Source organism: Mus musculus, chromosome 11 (assembly GCF_000001635.26).
Source record: "Mus musculus strain C57BL/6J chromosome 11, GRCm38.p6 C57BL/6J".
NCBI lineage: Eukaryota > Metazoa > Chordata > Mammalia > Rodentia > Muridae > Mus > Mus musculus.
The window spans coordinates 93,983,195-94,005,620 of NC_000077.6; the positions used below are offsets into that span (position 1 = coordinate 93,983,195).

The window sequence follows — 22,426 nt, forward strand, 5'->3', positions numbered from 1 at the left end:
GGAGGCTATGCTAGCATCTGTGGTCCAGCAGGGGCCAGGAAGGCCATGCTGATGTGCACGGACTGTACTGACACCTGAGGCCGTGTTGGGGTCTCTGGTCCTCCTGCAGCTGGGGTCCATGGCTTGTGTTACCCCCTAAGGCCATTTGGGTGTCTGTTGTCTGTACTGCCATCTGAAACCATGTTGATGCTTGTGGCCTGTGCCGCCACTAAGGACCATGAGGGTGTCCGTGGTCTGTGCTACAGCTACAGGAGCCTAGTGATGACCACGGTCTGCCCTGTAGTCCGAGACCATTTTGAGGTCTGAGCTGCAGGTGAAGCCCATGTTGATGATGTGGTCTGTAAGTCCACAGACGGCTATGTTGATGGGTTTTGTCTATGTTACCACCAAGGCCATCATGGATGACTATGGTCTGGCAGCCACCTGAAGCCTTGTTAATGTCCATGGCCTGTTCAGACTGCCGCCAGGGACCATGTTGGTGTCCGTGCCCCATGCTGCAGCAGAAGGCCATGTTGATGTCCATTGTTCATGCTGTTGCAAGAAACCACCGGGAAGTCTGTGCTCCGTGTTCTGGCTGACAGTAAAGGGCAAGGAAGCTACTTCTACAGTGGTATAGATGACTGCAGACTCACAGTTAAGAGGCACACAGAAGGCTTCTCTAGACATGAAGCCATTGAAGAGAAGTCTTAAAAGTTTCTATGAAGGATGCAAAAATTTAGCTCTCTGCAATTGTTGGCTTACGGTGGGTGTGCAGGTAGGAAAGGATTCAGTTTTCTTTAAGGGCTAGCCACTGGGAGATTGTCCATGCTTTAGTCAGTATATGGGCAGCACAAATTGCGCTTGTTTGGGGGGGGGGGTTTGTTTTTTAATTTCTTCTTCTTCTTTTTTTTTTTTTTGTGGAGGAGGATGTCATGAGGGTGGGGGTGGGGGGTGGACCAGAGAGGACTGGGAAGTGAATGTGATCAGGGTGCGTTATGTGAAATTACCAATCAATAGAAATAGTATGATGGGGGAAAAGCAAACAAAACAAACAAACAAACAAAAACCCAAAGACCTCTGGGAAAATGACTTCATGATCACTGGTAGGAGTGGGGATAACTAATCCACAGTACATATACATTCTGATCTGATGAACAGTAATACACCTTTTATTATTTTGTGTTGCTGGGGAAACCTAAGGCTCCAGTGTTTTGTTTATGTTTATGTTTTGCTTTGTTGATATAGTGTCTATGTAGCCCAGGCTGTCCTCAAATTCAGTGTGTATCTGAGTCTGGTCTCCTGATCCTCCTGCTTCCATTTCCTAACTAGTAGGATTATAGACATGATACAGAGCTGCTGGCCTGTTTGCTTTTGGGTCTGTTTGTGGTTTGGGTTACAGTCTTGGATAGGTGGGTACTTGGATTGTGGCCTGCATGGAACCAAAAGCAAGTAGCATAATGGCTTTGTGTATGTAACACATTTTCACTCACATACTGACACACTCAATATCTAGCCCAGGCTAGTCTAGAACTTACTATGTAGACAAGCTTAGCCTTAAACTTATGTCACTCCTCTTGGCTCCACCTCCAAAGTACTGAGATTATAAGCATGTGTAGTAACCACAGCCAGTATCACATGCATTATTGTAACCACTCATGCAATTAGCAAATCGAGAAGTTCCTTCTGAGCATGCGTGTGCCTGAGAACACATAAAAGCAAGTAACAAGAACTAGCTTGTACAGATGGCTTTTTTCTTTAATAATTCTTAGGAGTCAGTTAAAATGAATGTTAGGTACACAAAGAGAAGAGGTAGGAAGAGTCAGAGATCATTCAGTCTTACGGGGATCCTGGAAGAGATTTGTAGTCTCTCATGGCTGGAAATGGTCATTTCGTCTTTGTGAATAAGGTCCCATGGGAATAAAATGTTAAAATTAGGAAAAGTAGGCCAGGTGATGGTGGTGCATGCCTTTGATCCTAGCACTTGGGAGGCAGAGGCAGACAGGTCTCTAAGTTCCAGACCACCCTGGTCTACAGAGTGAATTCCAGGACAACCAGAGCTATGCAGGAAAAAAAAAAAACTGTCTTGCCAACCCCCAAATAATAAAATAAAAATATATAAATAAATAAAAATAGAGAAAGGAGCAAAAAAGGAAAGTTGTTAGCTTGAAGAACGAATTTTGCCATCCTTAGAATTCTAAGATAATAGATTTGAATGAAACTTTTTTTTTTATTTTGGTTTTTCAAGATTTTTAGTATAGTCAAATGAGGAAGTCCATTGCGTTTCAGCGCTTCACAGCCAAACGAGGGGAAGAGTCTGCTTTAGTGTCTCTGCCTCCTTGTCTGTGATGATGAGGGTAGAAATGTGTCTGCTGCATTCAGCTTCAGATTTCACATCATCGTGCTTGTTTTTCCTGATCTTGATGGACTTGTCCTTTTGCCTGGCTGTGATCAGAAAGTTCTTCAGCATTCTGCAGTATGAGAGACAGCCCAAGGCTTGTGTCTGGCACCTGGTGAAAACTCAAAGACTTTTTTTTTTTTTTTTTGTCTTTTGTGACAGGGTCTTTTTTTTTATGATTTTATTTTATATATGAGAGTACACTGTTGCTGTCCTCAGACACACCAGAAGAGGGCATCAGAACCCATTACAGATGGTTGTGAGGCACCATGTGGTTGCTGGGAATTGAACTCAGGACCTCTGGAAGAGCAGTCAGTGCTCTTAACCGCTGAGCCATCTCTCCAGCCCAAGGGTCTTATTATATAGTCTTGGCTGGTCTGCTACTCACTCTGTAGACCAGGCTGGCCTTGAATTCATAGAGATCCTCCTGCTTCTGCTTCCCAAGTATTGGGATCAAAGGCAGGTGCCACTAGGCCTGGAACCCAGGACGTTTTTGTTTTTGTTTTTAAAGATAGGATGTCATTATGAAGTTCTGGCTGTCCTGGAACTCTCTATATAGGTCCAGATGGCCTTAAACTTTGGATGACCCTCCTGCCTCTGCCTCTCAAATGCAGGCACGATAGGTACGAGCTGCCACATTTGCATCTTAGAGATAAGATCTTAAAATTCAGGTATTCCTACTCCCATTTTACGACCTTGGGCCACATCCTTAATGTGCTGTTCAAGCTGCTCTCTTATTGTTGTTGTTGTTGTTGTTATTATTTCCTGTGATTGAGCATTTTGCATGCATAGCTCTCTGTACACCATGGGCATGCCTGGAGCCAGAAGAGAGCAGCAGATGCCCTGGAACTGGAGTTACCACTGTGAGCCCCAATCTGGATGCTGGGCACTGAACCCTGTCTTCTGGAAAAGCAGGCAGTGTTCTTAACTGCTGAGTCATCTCTTCATCCTCATGCTATTCTTGAACAGCTGCAAGTGTGAGACCACAGTATTCCTAAAGCTCCCATAACAGGTTTTTTTTGTTTTTGTTTTTGTTTTTGTTTTGTTTTGTTTTGCTTTGTTTTGTTTTGTTTTTCCAAGACAGGGTTTCTCTGTGTAGTCCTGGCTGTCCTGGAACTCACTTTGTAGACCAGGCTGGCCTCAAACTCAGAAATCCACCTGCCTCTGCTTCCCGAGTGCTGGGATTAAGTGCCACCATGCCTGGCTCCCATAACAGTTTTTAAACAATTCCTCTTTCTTTCTTTCTTTTCTCCTTTTTCTTTGTTGTTTTGAGACACAGTCTTCTTATATAGCTCATGCTGGCTTAGAATTCAATAATTTAGTCCAGGTTGACCTCAAAGTCACGATCCTCCTGCTTCAGTCACCTAAACTTATAAGCCTGTGCCCCCAGGGCAAACATATTCTTTCCTTACATATAAAATTCTTGTGTTAGAAGGGATGCCTACAGGGATGAATCCTCCTTGTTCAGACCCACGATCTCATGCTCAATGAGATATTGTCTTTGACTTATGAACTTGAAAGTAGTGCTCGCTTTGGCAGCACATAGATTAAAACAGGAACTTGAAAGCTTAGTGTGTGGGTGAGTAGGTGTATGTGCACACACATGTGCACTCATACATGCACTCATGAGTGGGAGAATACTAAACTCAGGTCACAAGGCTTGCTGGATAAGCACTTTTTTGTAAGCGTGTCAGGGTTTCTCTCTATGTATGCCCCTGTTAGTCTGGAACTTGCTATGTAGATCAGGCTGGCCTCAAACTCACAGAGCCCCACCTGTCTCTCTGCCTCCTGAGTGCTGGGATTAAATGCAACTGCCTAACTGCCTGCCACTGTGCCCAGTGTATCGAGCACTTTTACCTGCTGAGCTGGGCCTCTGACTTGGGAACTTGAAGCAATAGATGTGTAATGGGGCTCTGAGCTGACAGTCACTAGACATTGGTTCCAACATGACCATAAACTTCAGATGGTCCTTCCATTGTAAAATGATGGGCTTGGGTGTCACTCAGTGCTGACTGACAAGCCACAGAAGGCTGACATCTCAGGAAGTTACTGTCCTGTGGAGTTTCTGGCCCTCTGTGAAAACACAAAAGCAAAGGTAGCTAGACGGTGGAAGTTACAGACTCTCTGCTGTCCCTTGGTAAACTGAACTAGGTAGATGAGTCTTTCTTCCCTGCCTCGGATGTGTGAGGCTGTTGGTTGGCAAACGGGGAGTACGCTTAGGTTTTCATCTGGCTCTGTTGTCCCTGCTAAAAATATGCCACTGGTGTCAGACTAGCTGAGTCATTTTTCATACGTGGCTGCATGGAGGAAAAGTGACAAAGGTCACCAAGGCTCTATTGGACTATTTCCCTTCTGACCAGACACCACCCTTGTTCCAATCAGCCCCTCTTTTTCTGTTTTCCTTTCCTCCCAGATAAGCTGCATATCTTACATAGAAAATGTTTTCGACAGCAAGGTATTGTGATTCAGTTTGCTCACATCCTGTTTCTGCTCATGGACTGACCTCATCTTAGATTTCGTTTCTTCATTTATTTAATTTTCCTTTTTTGAGGAAGAGAAGTTGCTTCTCACTTTTGTACCTTCACTTTAGAGTGTGTAGACTGATTTCATATATAGTCATCCCCCTGGTGATGTGGCAACTTGAGGACAGGTTCTAGCTAGCTTACTAGCGTTCTGCCTTTCATCTCACCTCCCTGCCCCCCAAAGGCTCTCACCCTGCAGCTCTGATCCCAGGCTGTACTGGAACTCACTGTGTAGCCAAGGTTGGCTTCTCACTTATGCTAACCTTCCAGCTCAACCTCTGGGGTCCTAGGATTACAGCGGTGAGCAACTCTGCTTGGCAGAAGTCAACTCTTAACAAGAATGGATCTGCAAGGTCGTCCCCATGAAATCTGTTTACAGAATGTTTGGGGGGGGCGCAGGTGCAGCTCAGCGGCACTTATCTAGCAAGTCCACGGCACTGCCAACAACAGAAACAAGCCTTTCAAAAGAAAGAGCCATGGAACACTCTGAAAAAATACTCTGACACTTATCAGGAATCCAACATTCCATAATCAACTGCCTCTCCAGACATGTTGCAGTTCGTATGGAGCAATGAGTCACTTGGCTTTGCACACAGCCATACCAGCAGGCCTGAGCCCTGAGAGCTCTCTTTCTTTCAGTGACTTCCTCTCTCTTCCTAGGTGGGAAAACACGCGAGTAAAGCAAGAAAAACTTAGTGTCAGATAGAAATAACTACAGCAGGTTTGTAAGGCTGGCTACACAACTGGACTGGTAACTCCAGCCTTCCCCGGATGATAACTATTGTGCTTCGGAAGAAACTCCTCCCTTCCTTCCCTCATCAACTCCCCACCCCCATCTCCTCGCCTTACAGTCTCCTCAATTTCTGCAAGGGTAAGGAATCTCTTGGAATGGAATTTCCTTTCCTTCAGGAATCAAAAGTAAACACACTCCAAAGTCCACACTGAGACTTGTTTTTCCCCGATAATTCTTGGTCTTTATGAGACTCTCAGTCCTTGGGGGTTAGAGATAAATTCTGGGAATCAGAGGTCTACCATTGCCTATATAATTAGGAACTCACTACCAGGTTCCTGTTACTGCTACTAAAAACAGAGTCAGAATTTTACTATTAACCTGTGTGTGTGTGTGTGTTGTGTATGATGTACACTAAAGACATATGAGCACCAGCATGTGTGTGGCCCTGTACACATGTGGATAGAGGTCAGAGGAAAACTTTCTGAAGTCAACCATCCACCATGGCTTCCAGAAGTCAAACTCAGGGCATTAGGCTCGCTTGGCAAGAGCTTTATGTGCCCAGCCATCTTAACCATCCATTTTATTTTTATTTTAAGAATTTTTAACTTTTTGTTCTCTCTGAGACAGGGACTTTGATTCAGAGAGTGTCATTAATATGCATTGCACACACACACACACACACACACACACACACACACACTCAGGTTGATTGGGAGGCTGGTCTTGCCAGATGAGTTCACTGGCCCCAAGGAAGGAGGCAAGGGAAGTTGCCATGGAGAAGGAGAGAGGGAAGGGGAATGAGAGAGAAACAGTGGAGACACAAAGAGAGGGAGAGGAGAGAGAGAATATTCTAGAGATGCAACAGACCCTCACCCAGGAGTCAGCAAGAAGAGGGAAATTGATATCAATATGCTGTCTAGGCTACATCCACTGGCAGCTTGCTATTTGTGTGCTAACTATTCCCAGAGGTGTGGGAGTCTCGGGCAGCGGCTGAAGTCTCTGAGTGTCACATCTCACATCACCTGTGCAGAGTAAAGATGGGGCTGCTTATGAGACATCAGCATTCTGCAAAGAAGGTGTTAAGGGACGAGTTCTCACATCTCTTGAAATGTCTTCCATCGTTGGTCCTGATTGGACTTGCTGGATTGTCTGAGAAGATCTGAAGTGGGCCGGAGCAAATCAAATGCCGAAAATTAAGACCTTCATGGTCACCTTGGGAAAATCTGGCCACACTGACACTGCAACACACCTACCCACCAAGTGCTCCCATTGATTGTCTCAACTCCCAGCCCTGTTCTTGCTGTTTGGATTCTTATCCACTAAATTCCAGTCCCCTGGAAAGGAAGTCATGGGCCAGATTGGGATGGTAGCATCATATGCTCAAATGACTACTACATGCATTCTGATCAAACAATATTTGGAACAGTGCGTGGATGGAACAACTGCTCTACCGCAGGCCGCTTTTGAGATACCACCTTTCCTGTCCCTGGAGAAAAATCTCAAGAAGCGCCTTGTGAATGATTTGAATGCATAGGTGCTCTTCGGCATAATGACTCCATCAGACTTGCTCCGCAGGCATTCGAGAACCTTTCCTCAGCAGCATTTTTTTCTTTTTTGAGCAAGCGTGAGAGTGCGAGAATGACAGCATTCAAAGCACCAATAATACAACCTGGTTCAACCTTACTACATAGAGCTAGAGAGCGCCAAATCATACGATCAGGAATAGGTGGAGAAATGAGTCTCAAAGTCCAAGCTGTTCTCAGGGCTACTGGTGCTTCGCCATGGAAAAGTGAACCAATGCTATTTTAAAACAAAAGAAAAGAAAAAAAGAAAACATAGTCTTATATAATATTTGTGTCTTTTTAGGAAACCAAAATTTTAGAATCCTCACTGCATACATCTCTATTTATTTATTCACTTATTTATTCCTTCCTTCATTTATTCACTCATTTTTGATGTAGTCTTATGTAGCCCAAGCTGGCCTGGAAGTCACTGTGTGGCTGAAGTTAACCTTGAACTTCTGATCCTCCTGCTTCAAAATTCCCAAGGGTTGGGTATACACTCCTGTGTAACTGTATCTGACCAGAACCATAATTATTTATTGGTTTTTCTTTTTAAAAAAGATTTATTTATTTTACTTATGTAAGTACATTGTAGCTGCCTTCAGACACACCAGAAGAGGGCAACTGATCCCATGACAGATGGTTGTGAGCCACCAAGTGGCTGCTGGGAATTGAACTCAGGACCTCTGGAAGAGCAGTTAGTGATCTTAACCTCTGAGCCATCTCTCTAGCCCTATTTATTGGCTTTTCAAGATAGGGTTTCTCTATATAACAGCTCTGGGTGATCTGGGAAATTGCTTTGTAGACCAGGTTCATCTCAAACTCGCAGAGATCCACTTGCCTCTGCCTCACAAGTGCTGGGATTAAAGGCAGGCATTGGCTCCACAATTTTAATTTATAATTACATTTATAAATATTAATTTATAAATACATTTAATCTATAATTGCATTATTGTAATATATTTATTATATATTACATTTATATATTACATTAATTTATAATTTCACACGGAAGCGCCATAGTATGTGTGTAGCGGTCAGAAGACAACTTGTGGAGCAACCTCGCTGCTTCCTTGTGTGCACTAGGAGTTGATGCACAGCACCACGCTTGGCAGAAGTGGCTTTACTCACTCAACCATCTTGCTGGCCCTCAGCAGCAGAACTTTAGAATGAAAGGAAAACCCTGGTCTTTAACAAATCCCCAAATTCCACAAATAAACTGAGGTTCACTAGTCTTTATGTGGTGACTTGTACCCAACAGGTACTTAGTAATTATTAGTTGGTCCTCCCCCCCACCCCCACCACCAAAGTTGTTTGCCATGACAGGACACAGGCTACTACAAGGTTCTCCACTTCAAAGCCATTTCCTTTCAACTCTCTTGCACCAGGTTACGCTGTTCCATTGGATCTACTTGTCCCGAAATTCACAGTATTGTTTCACTTATTTATCGAAGTGCTGGCAATTGAATCTAGCCTAGTGTACAATAAATAAGCACCATTAAACTATCTTTCCATGTTCTATCCCTCCCCCTCTGTCTGTCTGTCTGTCTGTCTGTCTGTCTTTCCTCTATCTCTGTGTGTTTGTATGTTTTGACACACAGTTTTATTCTGTATCCCAAGCATATTTGGTACTAACTACTGAATAACACAGGTTGGCTTCCAATTCACGATCCTGTGTCTCAGCGCCCCCAGTGCTGGTATTACAGATGTGAGCCACCACACTTGCCTTTATTAGCTCCATTGAGATTTAGCTCAGATACCATACAACTTAAGTGTAGAATAGAATGCCTTTTGATATATTGACAGAGTTGTGCATCACTTCAACTTTAGAACATTTCTATTACCTCAAAGGAAATTCCACACTCATTATTGGTCACTCCCATTTATCATTATCACACAATTCAGGTAACCACTAATTTACTGTGTCTCTAGATTCAACAATTACAGACATTTCATATGAATGAGATCATATATTTCATTTAGTGTATGTTTTTGACATTCATCCATGTTGCAGTATGTACTTTATTACTGAATACGATTCCACTACACACTTTATTACATGTAGTACACATACACTCTCAGCAAACACGTTAGCTCACAACCATCTGTAATGGGATCTGATCCCCTCTCCTGGTGTGCATGCAGATAGAGCACATACCATCTCTTCAGCCCCCAGTTTGCTTTTTTTTTTTTTTAAGATTGATATGTATGAGTGTTTTGCTGCATGCATGTACATGTTTTATGAGTGCATCTGATGTCTGAAGAGATCAGAAGAAAACACTAGATCTCCTGGAACTGATTCTAGGGATGGCTGTGAGCCACCATGCTGGGAACTGAACCTGGGTCCTCTGGGAGAGAAACCAGTGCTCTTATCTGCTGAGCCATCTCTCCAGCCCCTGTTCCTTAGTTTTCTTTTTAAGATTTGTGTGTGGATGTGCTGAGAGGGTGTGCCACATGTATATAGGCGCCCACAGAGGGTGAGTCACATGTATGTAGGTGCCCACAGAGGGGTGCCCACAGAGGGTGAGCCACATGTATGTAGGTGCCCACAGAGGGTGAGCCACATGTATGTAGGTACCCACAGAGGGTGTGCCACATGTATGTAGGTGCCCACAGGGCCAAGAGTCAGGTGTTTTGGAGGTGGAGTTGCAGGAGGTTGTGTGCTGCTGGAGACAGACAAGCGCTGGGAACCTAACTGTGGTCCTCTGCAAGAGCAATGAGCACTCTTGACTGCTAGGCCATCTCTCTCATCCGTGATTTTAATGAGAACATTTCATTGTAGCCACACGGTCGTGGTGCACACCTTTCATCCCAATACTGGAGTGACTTCAAGGTCAGCCTGCATTAAAGAGAGAGCTCAAGAACAGCCAGCACTATACACAGAAACTCTGTCTCAAAAAAAAAAAAAAAAAGAAAAAAAGAAAAAAAGAAAGAAAAGAAAAGGAAAGAAAAGAAAGTAAAAAAGAAAGGAAGGAAGGAAGGAAGAAAGAAAACCTAAAAAGTATTTTAAGTTGTATTTATTTGAGGCAGGAACACATGTGGAGGTGTCAGAAGGAATGTCAAGGGTTGTTTTTCTCCTATCATATGTGTCTGGTGCCCAAACTCAAGGTTTAAGGCTTGGTGGTATGGGCCTTTCCTCAAGCTCTGTTTATTTTTCCCATTATGCCTGTATTTGTGGAGTGTGTGTGTGTGTGTGTGTGTGTGTGTGTGTGCATGTATGTATGAAGTGCAGTGCTTCTTAGTGGCCAGAAGTGGTTTCTGGATTCCCTGGAGTTGGAGTTACAGGTGGTTGTGAGCTGCCTGAACCTGACTTCACAGCAGGAGCAGTACTTGTTAGTTTTTTTTTTTTTTTTTGGTTTTTTTTTTTTTTTTGACAGAGACCAGTACCTGTCTTAAACACTAAGGAATCTCTCCACTCTACTCTTCTAGTAATAGAAAAACCTAAAATTACATTCTATTTATGTATGTGCTGCATCAGGTGAGTGAAGGTTAGAGGACAACTTGTGGGAGGTGGTCCTCTCTTCCTCCCCTGTAAGGCATGGGATTGAACTCGGGTCGCCAGAAGGTGGTAGCAGGCACCCTCACCTGCTGAGCCATTTCACTGACCCCTACATTTTATGCATTGAAGCAAGGTTTTTCCTGTGGTCCAGGTTGGCCTGGAGCTTACAGTTTTCCTAGACTGGTGACTTGAATTGAATGCCTGGGATTTACATGGTGGAAGGAAAAGAACTGACTCTGGCCTCCACAAACAAAATGCAATAATTAGAAAAAAGTAGTGGCACATGCCTTTAGTACCAGCACTCAGGAGACAGAGACAGGCAGATGGCTATATGTTTAAAGTCAGCCTGGTCTACAGAGTGAGTTCCAGGACAGCCAGGGCTACACAGAAAAACCCTGTCTTGAAAAACAAAACAAAAACAAACACAAAGGAGCAAACATAAAAAACATTTTTCTTTAAGCATTCTTAAGTATACAATAATGTTGTAGAAATACAAAAAACAACTCTTGCTCTAAGTCTTCCATCTCTGACTCCCAGGAAAACAGAGTTACTTAGGAAGACTGAGTGGCGTCACTCATGAAGGGGTAGGGAAGGGAGAGAGAATATTCATAGCAAGATTTCCTCCGTTTTCAAGGTGAGATTAAGAAGTGATAGGTGCCTGAAGAAATAGGCTCAGCAGTTAAGAGGACTGGCTGCTCTTGCAGAAGACCAGGGTTTGATTCCCACCACATACATAGAGGCTCACAACCAGCTAAAACTCCAGTTCTAGCTGACAGGACACCGTCGGCAGGCTCTGCACAGGACTGGTGCCCAGACATGCACACAGGCAAAACATTAGTTCACAAAACAAAACAATAAAGTTCTTTTTAAAAATCGATAGGGCATTTTGAGCTCATACTCAACTAGCTGGGCAGCATTCCTAGAATCCAGACATATACACAAAGTAAGGGTGAGGAAGGGAGACAGGGAGAGCACAAACTAAGGGTAGTGGCGCAGGGGTTCGGGAAATTGTTTTGACAGTTTTCATCTTTGTCCTTTTGCACTGGGTCAACCTCCACAGAGCTTTTGGTGGTTTCCAGGGAGATGGAAGTGTGGGAGACTTTGGGGATGATCTGAAACTTCTAAACACCAAACAGGGTATTTAGGACTCCGGGAGGTAGCCAGTCTTCTCCCTAATAACTTGTCTATTTAAATCCTCTCTGTTCTTCCCATATATTTAGATGAGTCGGAGTCGGTGTATCTGAGTCAGCTATGGCAAAGGGAAGAGGCTTTTGCGAGTGTCTTCCGCCAAACTTGAGACTGGAAGATGAGAATACACGGAAGTAATCTCTGACTCAGCCTGCCCAAGGCTAGGGTGTTGTGGCATTCCCCACGAGTGACGCACTCCCAAGATAGGTGACTTCATGTATCATGGGACTTATTCCACCACTGACTCCACCCCATAGCCTCCTCTGCTTCTTCTCTCACTTCCCAGCCCCACCTCCCTCTCAAGATCAGAGAGGGACCGGTGGTAGTGGCTGCAGCCTAGAACTGTCTTTCTCATAGGCAGGGAGCAGAGGGACCCAGTGTTTGGCAAAATGCAAAAAGTGGTACTCATTTTCCCTTCTCCAGACGCTTCGCTCTTCTGGTTAAGGCTATCCTTACTCTTCCTTAACATCAAAGTGTACTATCGTACTCGAGGCAACCTGATCCTCTAGGCAGTCATTCTAGTTACAGCTTTTTCCCTCATCCACTGTTTTCCTTTGAGTCCAGAATTCTCAGTAGGAAGTAGAGAGAGTCTCGCCTCTGCCTCTTTCCTGTTCTAGCGGTATGACCTTGACTAACCCGCAACTTCCCTGGCCCTAGTTTCTTTGTCTGTTAAGCAGGGTCCACACGTCTGGCGCACCAAGAAGGCGCGGGATGAGCCGTAAAAAGGCGAAGAAAACGCTTGCAGCCTCCTGGGGAAAGTTGTCAGTCTTCAGAGCCCCTCCCTTTCCTCTGGGAACGCCCAGCCAACGCAGCCTCCGGCTGTCACTTCCTCCACCTCTCACCTCTCGGTCCGCGCGCGCGCGGCGCCGGGTGTTGGCGTCACAGCCGGCGCACGCCGCCGCCAGGCCCCGCCCCTCGTCCGCGCCTGGCCTCCCGCGGGGCCCCGCCCACCGGGGCGACGCGGCGCTGGCCCCGCCCCACGGGTGACGCGTAGCGCGCGCGGCCGGGCCGCCCCGGCAGTTGGTGCAGCGGCGGTTGGGGCGAGTGCGCTCACCCCACCCCTCCCCTCCTTGGCCAGGGCTCCGGCCCCCACCCCGCGGGGCCCAGCCCCAGCCCCAGCCTCCGCCGGGCCCGTCCCGTGCGGGCCCGTGCCACCCCTCAGCCGGCGACGCCCGGGGCCGCCCGCCCGCCCGCCACCATGGAGCTGGAGGACGGTGTGGTATACCAGGAGGAGCCCGGAGGCTCCGGGGCCGTGATGTCAGAGCGGGTGTCCGGCCTGGCCGGCTCCATCTACCGCGAGTTCGAGCGGCTCATCGGGCGCTACGATGAGGAGGTGGTCAAGGAGCTGATGCCACTGGTGGTGGCCGTGCTGGAGAACCTGGACTCGGTGTTCGCGCAGGACCAGGAGCACCAGGTGGAGCTGGAGCTGCTGCGGGACGACAACGAGCAGCTCATCACCCAGTACGAGCGGGAGAAGGCGCTGCGCAAGCACGCCGAGGAGGTGAGGGCCGGCGGGGGCGGGGGTCGCAGCCGGGCTGGGGACGCTGGGCGCGCCAGGCGCACCAACGCGCCAGGGTGGACTCCTGAAGGGCAGGCCCGAATCCAGGGCCCGGGACAGTGCTCCGCAGCGTCTCGGGACCCCGGGACACTGGCCGGTGCTGGAAGCCTAGGCAGGCCAGCGAGTGTCCAGGAGAGGGGTGAAGTGGGAGGAAGGCCGGGGGAGGAAGCGACACTCTGGCATCTGAGGGCACCTGGGACTGCCCGAGGGCGGAGACTTGAGGGTGTCTGGTTGCTTCTTGTTTAGGGAAGTTTCCGACCACCGTAGGATAGTCGGGTGCGGGTTCAAACTTTTAGCATGGGGAGGGGCAGTGCTGTCCTGCCCGTGTCAGTTCCGCTGGCTTCGGTACCTTTCCAGGGGGGGCTGCTGCTGCTTTGGGAAGTTAGAGATCTCCCTCTTTCGGTCAGTTTCTTCTTGACATTTAGATCCTCTTGAGAAGGAAGTCTACCTATGTACCCTTTTTTTTTTTTTCCATTTAATTTTAACACTTAGTCAACCACTTAGAAGTCGACTAGCAGAGTCCAGTAAGTACATACAGTACATTCATTTACTTTATTAATGTTCCTCACAGAGGAATGTTCCTCCTTCGTGTCAGGTGGTAACCTTGGACAGTTCCCTGACAGCCTCCTCTATTTATAAAGACTGGGGGGCGGGGTTGAGAAGGTGTGGGTGAGTGTTACAACACTTGTCCTGTCTGCGTTTGCTTTGCATCCTGCAGTTTCTAAGTGCACTTGGCTGGCTCTTTGCTCGAACACCTGAGCGGTGACCTTTGTACTCGTCACCTGAGTGTGTGAGCCTTTTTGGATCCTGGGCTGTAAATGATCCTCTAGCTTTTTGAGCGAGTTCAGGATTTTAGCCTGCAGGCTGAGCGCCCTGGCATTGTTTCTGAAGAACCTTTCTTCGGCAGTCAAAATGCTCTCCTTGTTTTTGTGCCAGACATCTACTGTACCTAGCTAAATACATGGTGATTGAAGGAGACTAATTATCGAAGGAACCACGTGTTGTTTTTCAAAACTACATGACGCGGTAGAAGAATGTGACATTTGTTTGGCAGCTCAGTTCCTAGCATTAAATAGGCAGTTTATTTTGTTATTTGTGCCTCTGCATTCAGGTAAATGATTCTTTTTTTTTTTTTTTAAAGTCATGATTATAGTGGCGCTTTGTAATTGAGATTTTGCAGTCCACCTATCTTAAAGAAAGGCATTGAATTTGCCAAACAAAATTGACTTTATTTCAAGAGTATGTTTACAAATAAACACGGAGGGAGGGTTGAAAAGAAGACAAGGCCACAGCCCCGTTAGTTTCTTGGTTTATAAAACAGATCAAGGCCTTTAAGGTGGCGTGCCACTTGGGTGCCACTTGCCACTGATACAGACTTTTGTCATGATGTGGATGCAGTTGGAAGAGAGTGGGGCCAAATATACACAGATTAGGAGCAAGTTCAATGTAACCTATTACCTCTGGTTAAAAAAAAAAAGGAAATGTTCCCTCCAGCCTTAGCCTGCGGACAGGATGAAGTGCCGAGGTTACACAGTCCAAGAAAACCAGCTGTTACAGGTTACAGAATCAGAAAATAAAACTGCTAGGCTTTGTTTTCTTTATTTTTCTTTATTTGTTCATTTATTTTGGTTTTTCAAGACAGGGTTTCAGTGTGTGGCCCTGGCTGGCTATCCTGGAGCTTGCTCTGTAGACCAGGCTGGCCTGGGACTCACAGAGATCCCCCTGTCACTGCCTACCTAATGCTGGGATCAAAGGCATGCACCACCTCTGTCCGGCTTATATTTATTTAAGTAAATGACTTTAAAAACAGTCTGTTCACTAGGTTTCTTTAACATTTATACTTCTTAGTTAAATCTGTCACATCTCCATAATGAAATGTTTGGGTAGACTCCTGACCTGAGAATTAACAGCACTGATGAGATGCTAGACGAACCCTGCCCTAACCACAAACATAAAACCCCAGCAGCAGCAGCAACAGCAGCAGCAGCAGCAGCAGCAGCAGCACTACTCATGGAAGATGCTAAGCGGTTTTGCCTATACCTAGGAGTTCAGTCTTCCAGGCCAGTGTACAGAGTGGATCCTGTTTAATTCTCTCCCTGAATGCTCAGTGCCTTTAACCCAGAGATTAAGAGCATGTGCTTATAGCAGAAGTGCTCCAGGGAGGGTATTTACAAAGTAATTTGAAAGCATGGTAATTGTTCATCTCTAGAGCATAAAGTAAATTTTGGGTATCTTTGTGGGAACTTAAGAAGGCCTGGGAATGGTGAAGGTGTTAAGGAACCTATGAGGTGCTGTAATCTCTTGCTTGCAGAAATTGCCAGAGAGGGGGCAGGAATGTAATTTCTATTATAATGGTTGTACTTAATTTGAATGTACTCCACTTTTTTTTGCTTTTATTTGAATTGTGTATGTGTGTAGTTGGTTTGTTGTTTTAGTGACTCCTTTTAGAACTGCTTTTTGGAGGTCGGGTGGAGTGGAAAGGTGGCTCAGCAGTTAAGAGCCCTGACTTCTCTTCCTGAGGTCCTGAGTTTAATTCCCAACAAACACATAGTGGTTTATAACCATCTGTAATGGAATTGGATGCCCTCTTCTGGTGTGTCTGAAGAGAACCACAGTGTACTCACATGCTGTTTTGGGAACTGGAGTATAGCTTAGTGGTAGAGTGCCTGCCTAGCATTCTGTCTGGGCTCAGTCCACAGCACTGTAAAAAGTTACCTCCAGCACCAAACATCAGCAAATAAAATACATAGAGAAAGGCAGAGTTTTACATAGTTTTGGGCCAGTGTCAAATGGTAATAAATGCTTTCACTGGACACTCTTGCCCTTGGTTCCCTGCCATGCAGCTTTCCTTTAACCCAGGCCTGGCAGATACTTTTGCTCTTGTTACACCCTTGCCACACAATGTCTTCCCCAGAGTTTAACCTGGTGAGCTCTTTTCTTCCTCCCTTTTTCCCTCCCTTTTTCTTCCTTCCTTCCCTCCTCCTCACCCTCATCCTTCTTTCTTTAGTCTTAGCCTGTGCTTTCTTTCTATATAAACCTGCTCTGTACCCACATCAGCCTTGAACTTGAAATTTGTTTGCTTCAGCCTTCCAAGTCTTGAGGTTACAGGCTTATACTGCCATTCTCAGCCAGTTCCTGTCAATTATATGCTCAGTTTAAATACCTTTCTTGTCCATTGTGTAATGAAATATTGGGTGGCCCTCCTGAATCCATTTATTTGCTTTTTTGAAGGGTGTGGGGAGAGACTGGGTTACTCTCTTTCCAAGGCTGGTCTAGAACTTAGAATTTCTGGCTGCAGATTCCTGACAATTGTGTCTCAGCTTTCTAGGATCTGAGTATAGGTGATTATAGTAATTTGCTACCATGGCTGGCTCATCCCTTTAACAAAATTTATTTATTTATTTATTTAAGCATGCTTAAGGATGAGTTTGCCATGGCTCATGGGCAGAGGTGAGAGGAGAACTTAGGTCAGTTCTTTTATTCTACCAAATTATTCTTGGGGATTAAACTTAGGTCAGCAGGGGCTGATGAGATGGTTCAGTAGCAGTTAAAGGGCTGGTCCTGGTCTTGCAAGGGAGCCAAGTTCTGTTCCCAAAACCCACATCATCAAACAGCTCACATTTGGCTGTACCTCCAGCTCCAGAGGGCTCTGAGGCCTAAGGGCTCTGTGTACACCTGCACTTGTGTGTATACTCACAAGCAAACACACACACACACACTAAAATAGAGAAATAATTCTTAGGAGCTGGAGAGATGGCTCAGTGGTCAAGAGCACATACTGCTCTTCCAGAGGACTGAGTTCAGTTCCTAGTACCTATATAGGCAGCTGACAATTGTTTGTAATTCCAGCTCCAGGATCTATCTTCTAGAGCACTGCACTTACGTGTACAGACCTACATTCAGACAGTACATAGACAGGTCATGATTAAAACCTTAAAAACTGGGTCTGGAGAGATAGCTCAGTGGTTTAGTGTACACACACACACACACACACACACACACACAAAATACCAATGACACAAAAAACATAAAATCTCAAAAAATTTTAATAAATACATCTAACACACCCCAGATAACCTCAGGGCATCAGGCTTGGAGACAAGTGCCTTCAGCAGCTATATTGTCTCACTAACCCAAGTCTGGTCTTTTCATAGTCTTTTGTTTATTTGTTTTGAGGAGGATTTCACGATTTTTCTGCCTCTCAAGTGCTGGGTTTACAGGTCTGTACCACTACTGTTAATTAGTCATAAAAAAAAATTGGGGGCTAGAGAGATGGCTCAGTGGTTAAGAGCACTGACTACTCTTCTGAAGGTCCTGAGTTCAAATCCTAGCAACCACATGGTGGCTCACAACCATCCGTAATGAGATCTGATGCCCTCTTCTGGAGTGTCTGAAGATACAATGTACTTACATATAATAAATAAATAAATCTTAAAAAAATAAAAATAAAAAGTCGGAGCAAGGCATGGTAGTACTTACCTTTAATCCCAGCACTCTGGAGGACAGCCAGCGCAGCACAGTAAGACCTAGTCTTAAAACAAAACAAAAACTCTAAAACATGCTTTTAATTTTTTAAAATGTGGTATTTGTTACATATATGTGTATCATTTCCATGTTAATTCGGGGGTGTATTCACATGTGTGTGTGGTTTCCGTGTTCATTAGGGTGTGTTCACATGTGTGTGTGGTTTCCATGTTCATTAGGGTGTGTTCACATGTGTGTGTGGTTTCCATGTTAATTCGAGGTATATTCACATGTGTGTGTGGTTTCCGTGTTCATTAGGGTGTGTTCACATGTGTGTGTGGTTTCCATGTTAATTCAGGGTGTATTCACATGTGTGTGTGGTTTCCGTGTTCATTAGGGTGTGTTCACATGTGTGTGTGGTTTCTGTGTTCATTAGGGTGTGTTCACATGTGTGTGTGTGTGGTTTCCGTATTCATTAGGGTGTGTTCACATGTGTGTGTGTGTGGTTTCCGTATTCATTAGGGTGTGTTCACATGTGTGTGTGGTTTCTGTGTTCATTAGGGTGTGTTCACATGTGTGTGTGGTTTCCATGTTAATTCAGGGTGTATTCACATGTGTGTGTGGTTTCCGTATTCATTAGGGTGTATTCACATGTGTGTGTGGTTTCCGTGTTCATTAGGGTGTGTTCACATGTGTGTGTGGTTTCCATGTTAATTCAGGGTGTATTCACATGTGTGTGTGGTTTCCGTGTTCATTAGGGTGTGTTCACATGTATGTGTGGTTTCTGTGTTCATTAGGGTGTGTTCACATGTGTGTGTGTGTGGTTTCCGTGTTCATTAGGGTGTGTTCACATGTGTGTGTGGTTTCCATGTTAATTCAGGGTGTATTCACATGTGTGTGTGGTTTCCGTGTTCATTAGGGTGTGTTCACATGTGTGTGTGGTTTCCATGTTAATTCAGGGTGTATTCACATGTGTGTGTGGTTTCCGTGTTCATTAGGGTGTGTTCACATGTGTGTGTGGTTTCCGTGTTCATTAGGGTGTGTTCACATGTGTGTGTGTGGTTTCCGTGTTCATTAGGGTGTGTTCACATGTGTGTGTGGTTTCCGTGTTCATTAGGGTGTGTTCACATGTGTGTGTGGTTTCTGTGTTCATTAGGGTGTGTTCACATGTGTGTGTGTGTGGTTTCCGTGTTCATTAGGGTGTGTTCACATGTGTGTGTGGTTTCTGTGTTCATTAGGGTGTGTTCACATGTGTGTGTGTGTGGTTTCCGTGTTCATTAGGGTGTGTTCGCAGGTGTGTGCAAGTAAAGAGGTCAGAGTTGATGCTAGATGTCATCCTCAGCTGCTCCCTCTCACCTGGTTTATTTGTGACGAGAGTTTGAGTGACCCGGGAATGTTTCTTTTCTTGCTTATCAGTGTGATAGATAACACTCTGATAAAAGCAACCTTAGGGGGTTGGAAAGATAGGTCAGCAGGTAAGAACTGTGTTGCTCTTACATGGGACCCAGATTTGGTTCCCAGCACCCACATGATGGCTCGTAACTGTCTGTAACTCCAGTTCCAGGGAATCTGATGCTTTCTGCTAGCCTCCATGAATACCAGGTACACACACACATGCACACATATATGCAGGCAAAACACTCATACATAAAAAATAAGTACATCTTTAAAAAGAAAAGCAACCCAAGGGAGAAAGGGCTTATCGTAGCTCACAATTCAAAGCCCAGTCTGTCATGGCCGGGAAGTCAAGGCAGGAGTTTGAAGCAGCTGGTCACATTGCATGCACAGTCAGAAACAGAAGGATGGATGCATGCTTGTAAGTTTCAGTTTATTCTATATAGTTTAGGAACCTTGCCTGGAGAATGTTCTTGCCACCAGTAAAATGGGTCTTCCTATATAAATTAACAATGTAGTCTAAATAATCCCCCAGAGGAATGCTCAGAGGTCCATCTCTCAGATGATTCTAAGTTTCCTCAATTTCATAAATTCCTGACACACACAAGGCAGCTTATAACATCCTGTAACTCCAGTTTTGGAAGATATGACAACCCCTTCTGACATCGTCAGGCTCTTGCATGCATGTGATGCATGTACAGACACTCAGGCACACATACAAATAGAAATACATAAATTAAAAAAACAAATCTTGTATCTGGGTACGTCTTTCTTGAGGAGCCTGTACCTATGGTTGGGTCTGTAGCACTTGCTATGACTGTCTTAGAGAAGCCCACACTGTGCTCCTGGGTGTATATTACTTTCTCACATATGTCTTTATCTCTTTACCATCATGCATAAGATTGTGTTAAAATATCTTTATTAAACCTGAGCTTTGCTTCATAGAATAAAATGCTGTGGTTTGTTTCTTCAGTGGAACGATGACTTCTCTCTTTTCCAATAGTCAGCTCAGCCACTGACCTCTTAGGGAAAAGGTCGGCAGTCTGGCCATGGTAGCACATGACTTTGATCCCAGCACTTGGGAGGAACTGGCAGGTGGATCTCTGAATTCAAGGCCAACCTGGTCTATAGAACTAGTTTCAGGACAGCCAGGGCCACACAGAAAAAACCTGTGGAGAAAAGAAAAAGCAAAAAGATGAGCATTATTCTGGAGGAACAGCTTTGTAGTCCAGGCTAGCCTAGGAACTCACTGTGTAGTCAGGAATAACCTTGAGTTACTCATCGTCCTGCCTCAAGGATTATAGGCATATACCACCATTCAGACTTGGCTGGTTTTTTGGTTTTGTTTTTAAAGATTGATCTATGTATTTGTGTGTGTCAATATGTGTGAGTGAATGTGCCAGTGCATGAATGGGGAGACTAGAAGGTACTGACTGGCCTCTGTCACTTTCTTTTTTATTTGTATTTTATTTTTATTTTTGAGACGAGGTTTATCTGTGTAACAGCCCTGGCTGCTCTGCACTGGAGCTCACTCTGTACCCCAGGCTGGCCTCAAGCTCACAGAGATCCACCTGCCTCTGCCTCCCATGCATCATCACCATTTGCTAGACTGAGTGAATTTAGAGGTCAAGGCTGGTAAGCCTTTTTTTTTTTTTTTTTTTTTTTTTTTTTTTGGTTTTTTCGAGACAGGGTTTCTCTGTGTAGCTCTGGCTGTCCTGGAACTCACTCTGTAGACCAGGTTGGCCTCGAACTCAGAAATCTGCCTGCCTCTGCCTCCCGAGTGCTGGGATTAAAGGTGTGCGCCGGCTCTCTCTTTTTTTTTTTTAAAGCAAAAACAAAACCAAAAAACCTTCTTTGAAATGTCTTTGCTTGTCTGCATTTAGTGCTTGAACCACTTAGATGCTTGATGCCCAAAGATGGCAGTAGAAGGTCCTCTGGTACTGGAGTTGTGGGTGGTGGGTTCTGGGAACCAAACCTGGGTCCTCTGCAAAAGCAGCAAGCGCACTTATCTACTGAACTATCTATCCAGTCCCTACTACTTATAGTTTTTAAGATTTAATTTTTTAACTTTTTGTTTGTTTAATTTTTTTATGTATGCACATAAACTGTCGCTCTCTTCAGACACACCAGAAGAGGGCATCAGATCCCATTACAGATGGTTGTGAGCTACCATTTTTGGTTGCTAGGGATTGACTCAAGATCTTTGGAAGAGCAGTCAGTCCTCTTAACCACTGAGCCATCTCCACAGCTCCAAGATTTAATTTTTACCTAGTATGTGTGTGTCATATGTGGGAATGTACACGGTGCCCTTGGAGTCCAGAAGAGGGTATTGGATCCCCTGGTGCTGGAGTTAACATGTGGCTGTGAGCTGCCTGCCATGGGTGGCTGAGAACAGGAGTAGCAGTACATGTACGTTCTCTCCAGCCCCATAGTCAGTACAGTGTTATGATCAACTAGCCCACTTGTTTATTATTAGGAAAAAGTACACACACAGACACACAGACACACAAGTTGCAAAGCCACTCACTGAATATCTGTATACTCACTATCAGATTCAGTAGTTTGATTCATCAGTGTATGAGTGTATCAGGGTGTGAGTGTTGATGTGTATGTGCACTTCTTGTTTTGTTTTGTTTTTTGGGTTTTTTTATTTTTTTGGTTTTTCGAGACAGGGTTTCTCTGTGTAGCCCTGGCTGTCCTGGAACTCACTTTGTAGACCAGGCTGGCCTCGAACTCAGAAATCAGCCTGCCTCTGCCTCCCAAGTGCTGCGGTTAAAGGCGTGCGCCACAACTGCCCAGCCAGAAGGCAGCTTTTGGGAATCTGTTCTCTCTCCTTCCACCACATACATTCCTGGGATTAGACTCAGTTAGGCTTAGAGCAGCAGGCAACTTTACCCACTGAGATATTCTGCCAACCCAATTTTACCTATGGACTGATTTGTTGTTTAAGATGCAATTCTGGATTGCCTTTTATGAACACCTAAGTATGGATTATGGTGTTTCATTCCCTCCCACAAACAAATGTCCTTTCCTTTTCTTCACACCTCACCTATTATATCAGATTAATCTGTTGCTTTTATTCTTCCACTAAGCTGGGCATTCAGTGGGCACTTAATAAGTGTCTGTTGGCT

General features: G+C 45.1%; 1 protein-coding gene across 14 annotated transcripts in view; it reads left to right on the plus strand.

The window, feature by feature from the left end:
* The first annotated feature begins 12,851 nt into the window (after positions 1-12,851).
* Positions 12,852-22,426, plus strand: part of Spag9 (sperm associated antigen 9) — a 130,048-nt gene continuing 120,473 nt past the window's right edge. For 6 of the 14 annotated variants that reach the window (XM_006534210.4, XM_006534214.4, XM_006534212.4 and 3 more), the window contains exon 1: positions 12,852-13,379. In XM_006534210.4, the coding sequence (XP_006534273.1) occupies positions 13,077-13,379 (303 nt within the window). In that variant the 5' untranslated portion in view covers positions 12,852-13,076. The remainder of the gene's footprint in view (positions 13,380-22,426) is intronic. The other 8 variants (XM_030246314.1, XM_030246315.1, XM_030246317.1 and 5 more) reach the window with 2 other exon arrangements.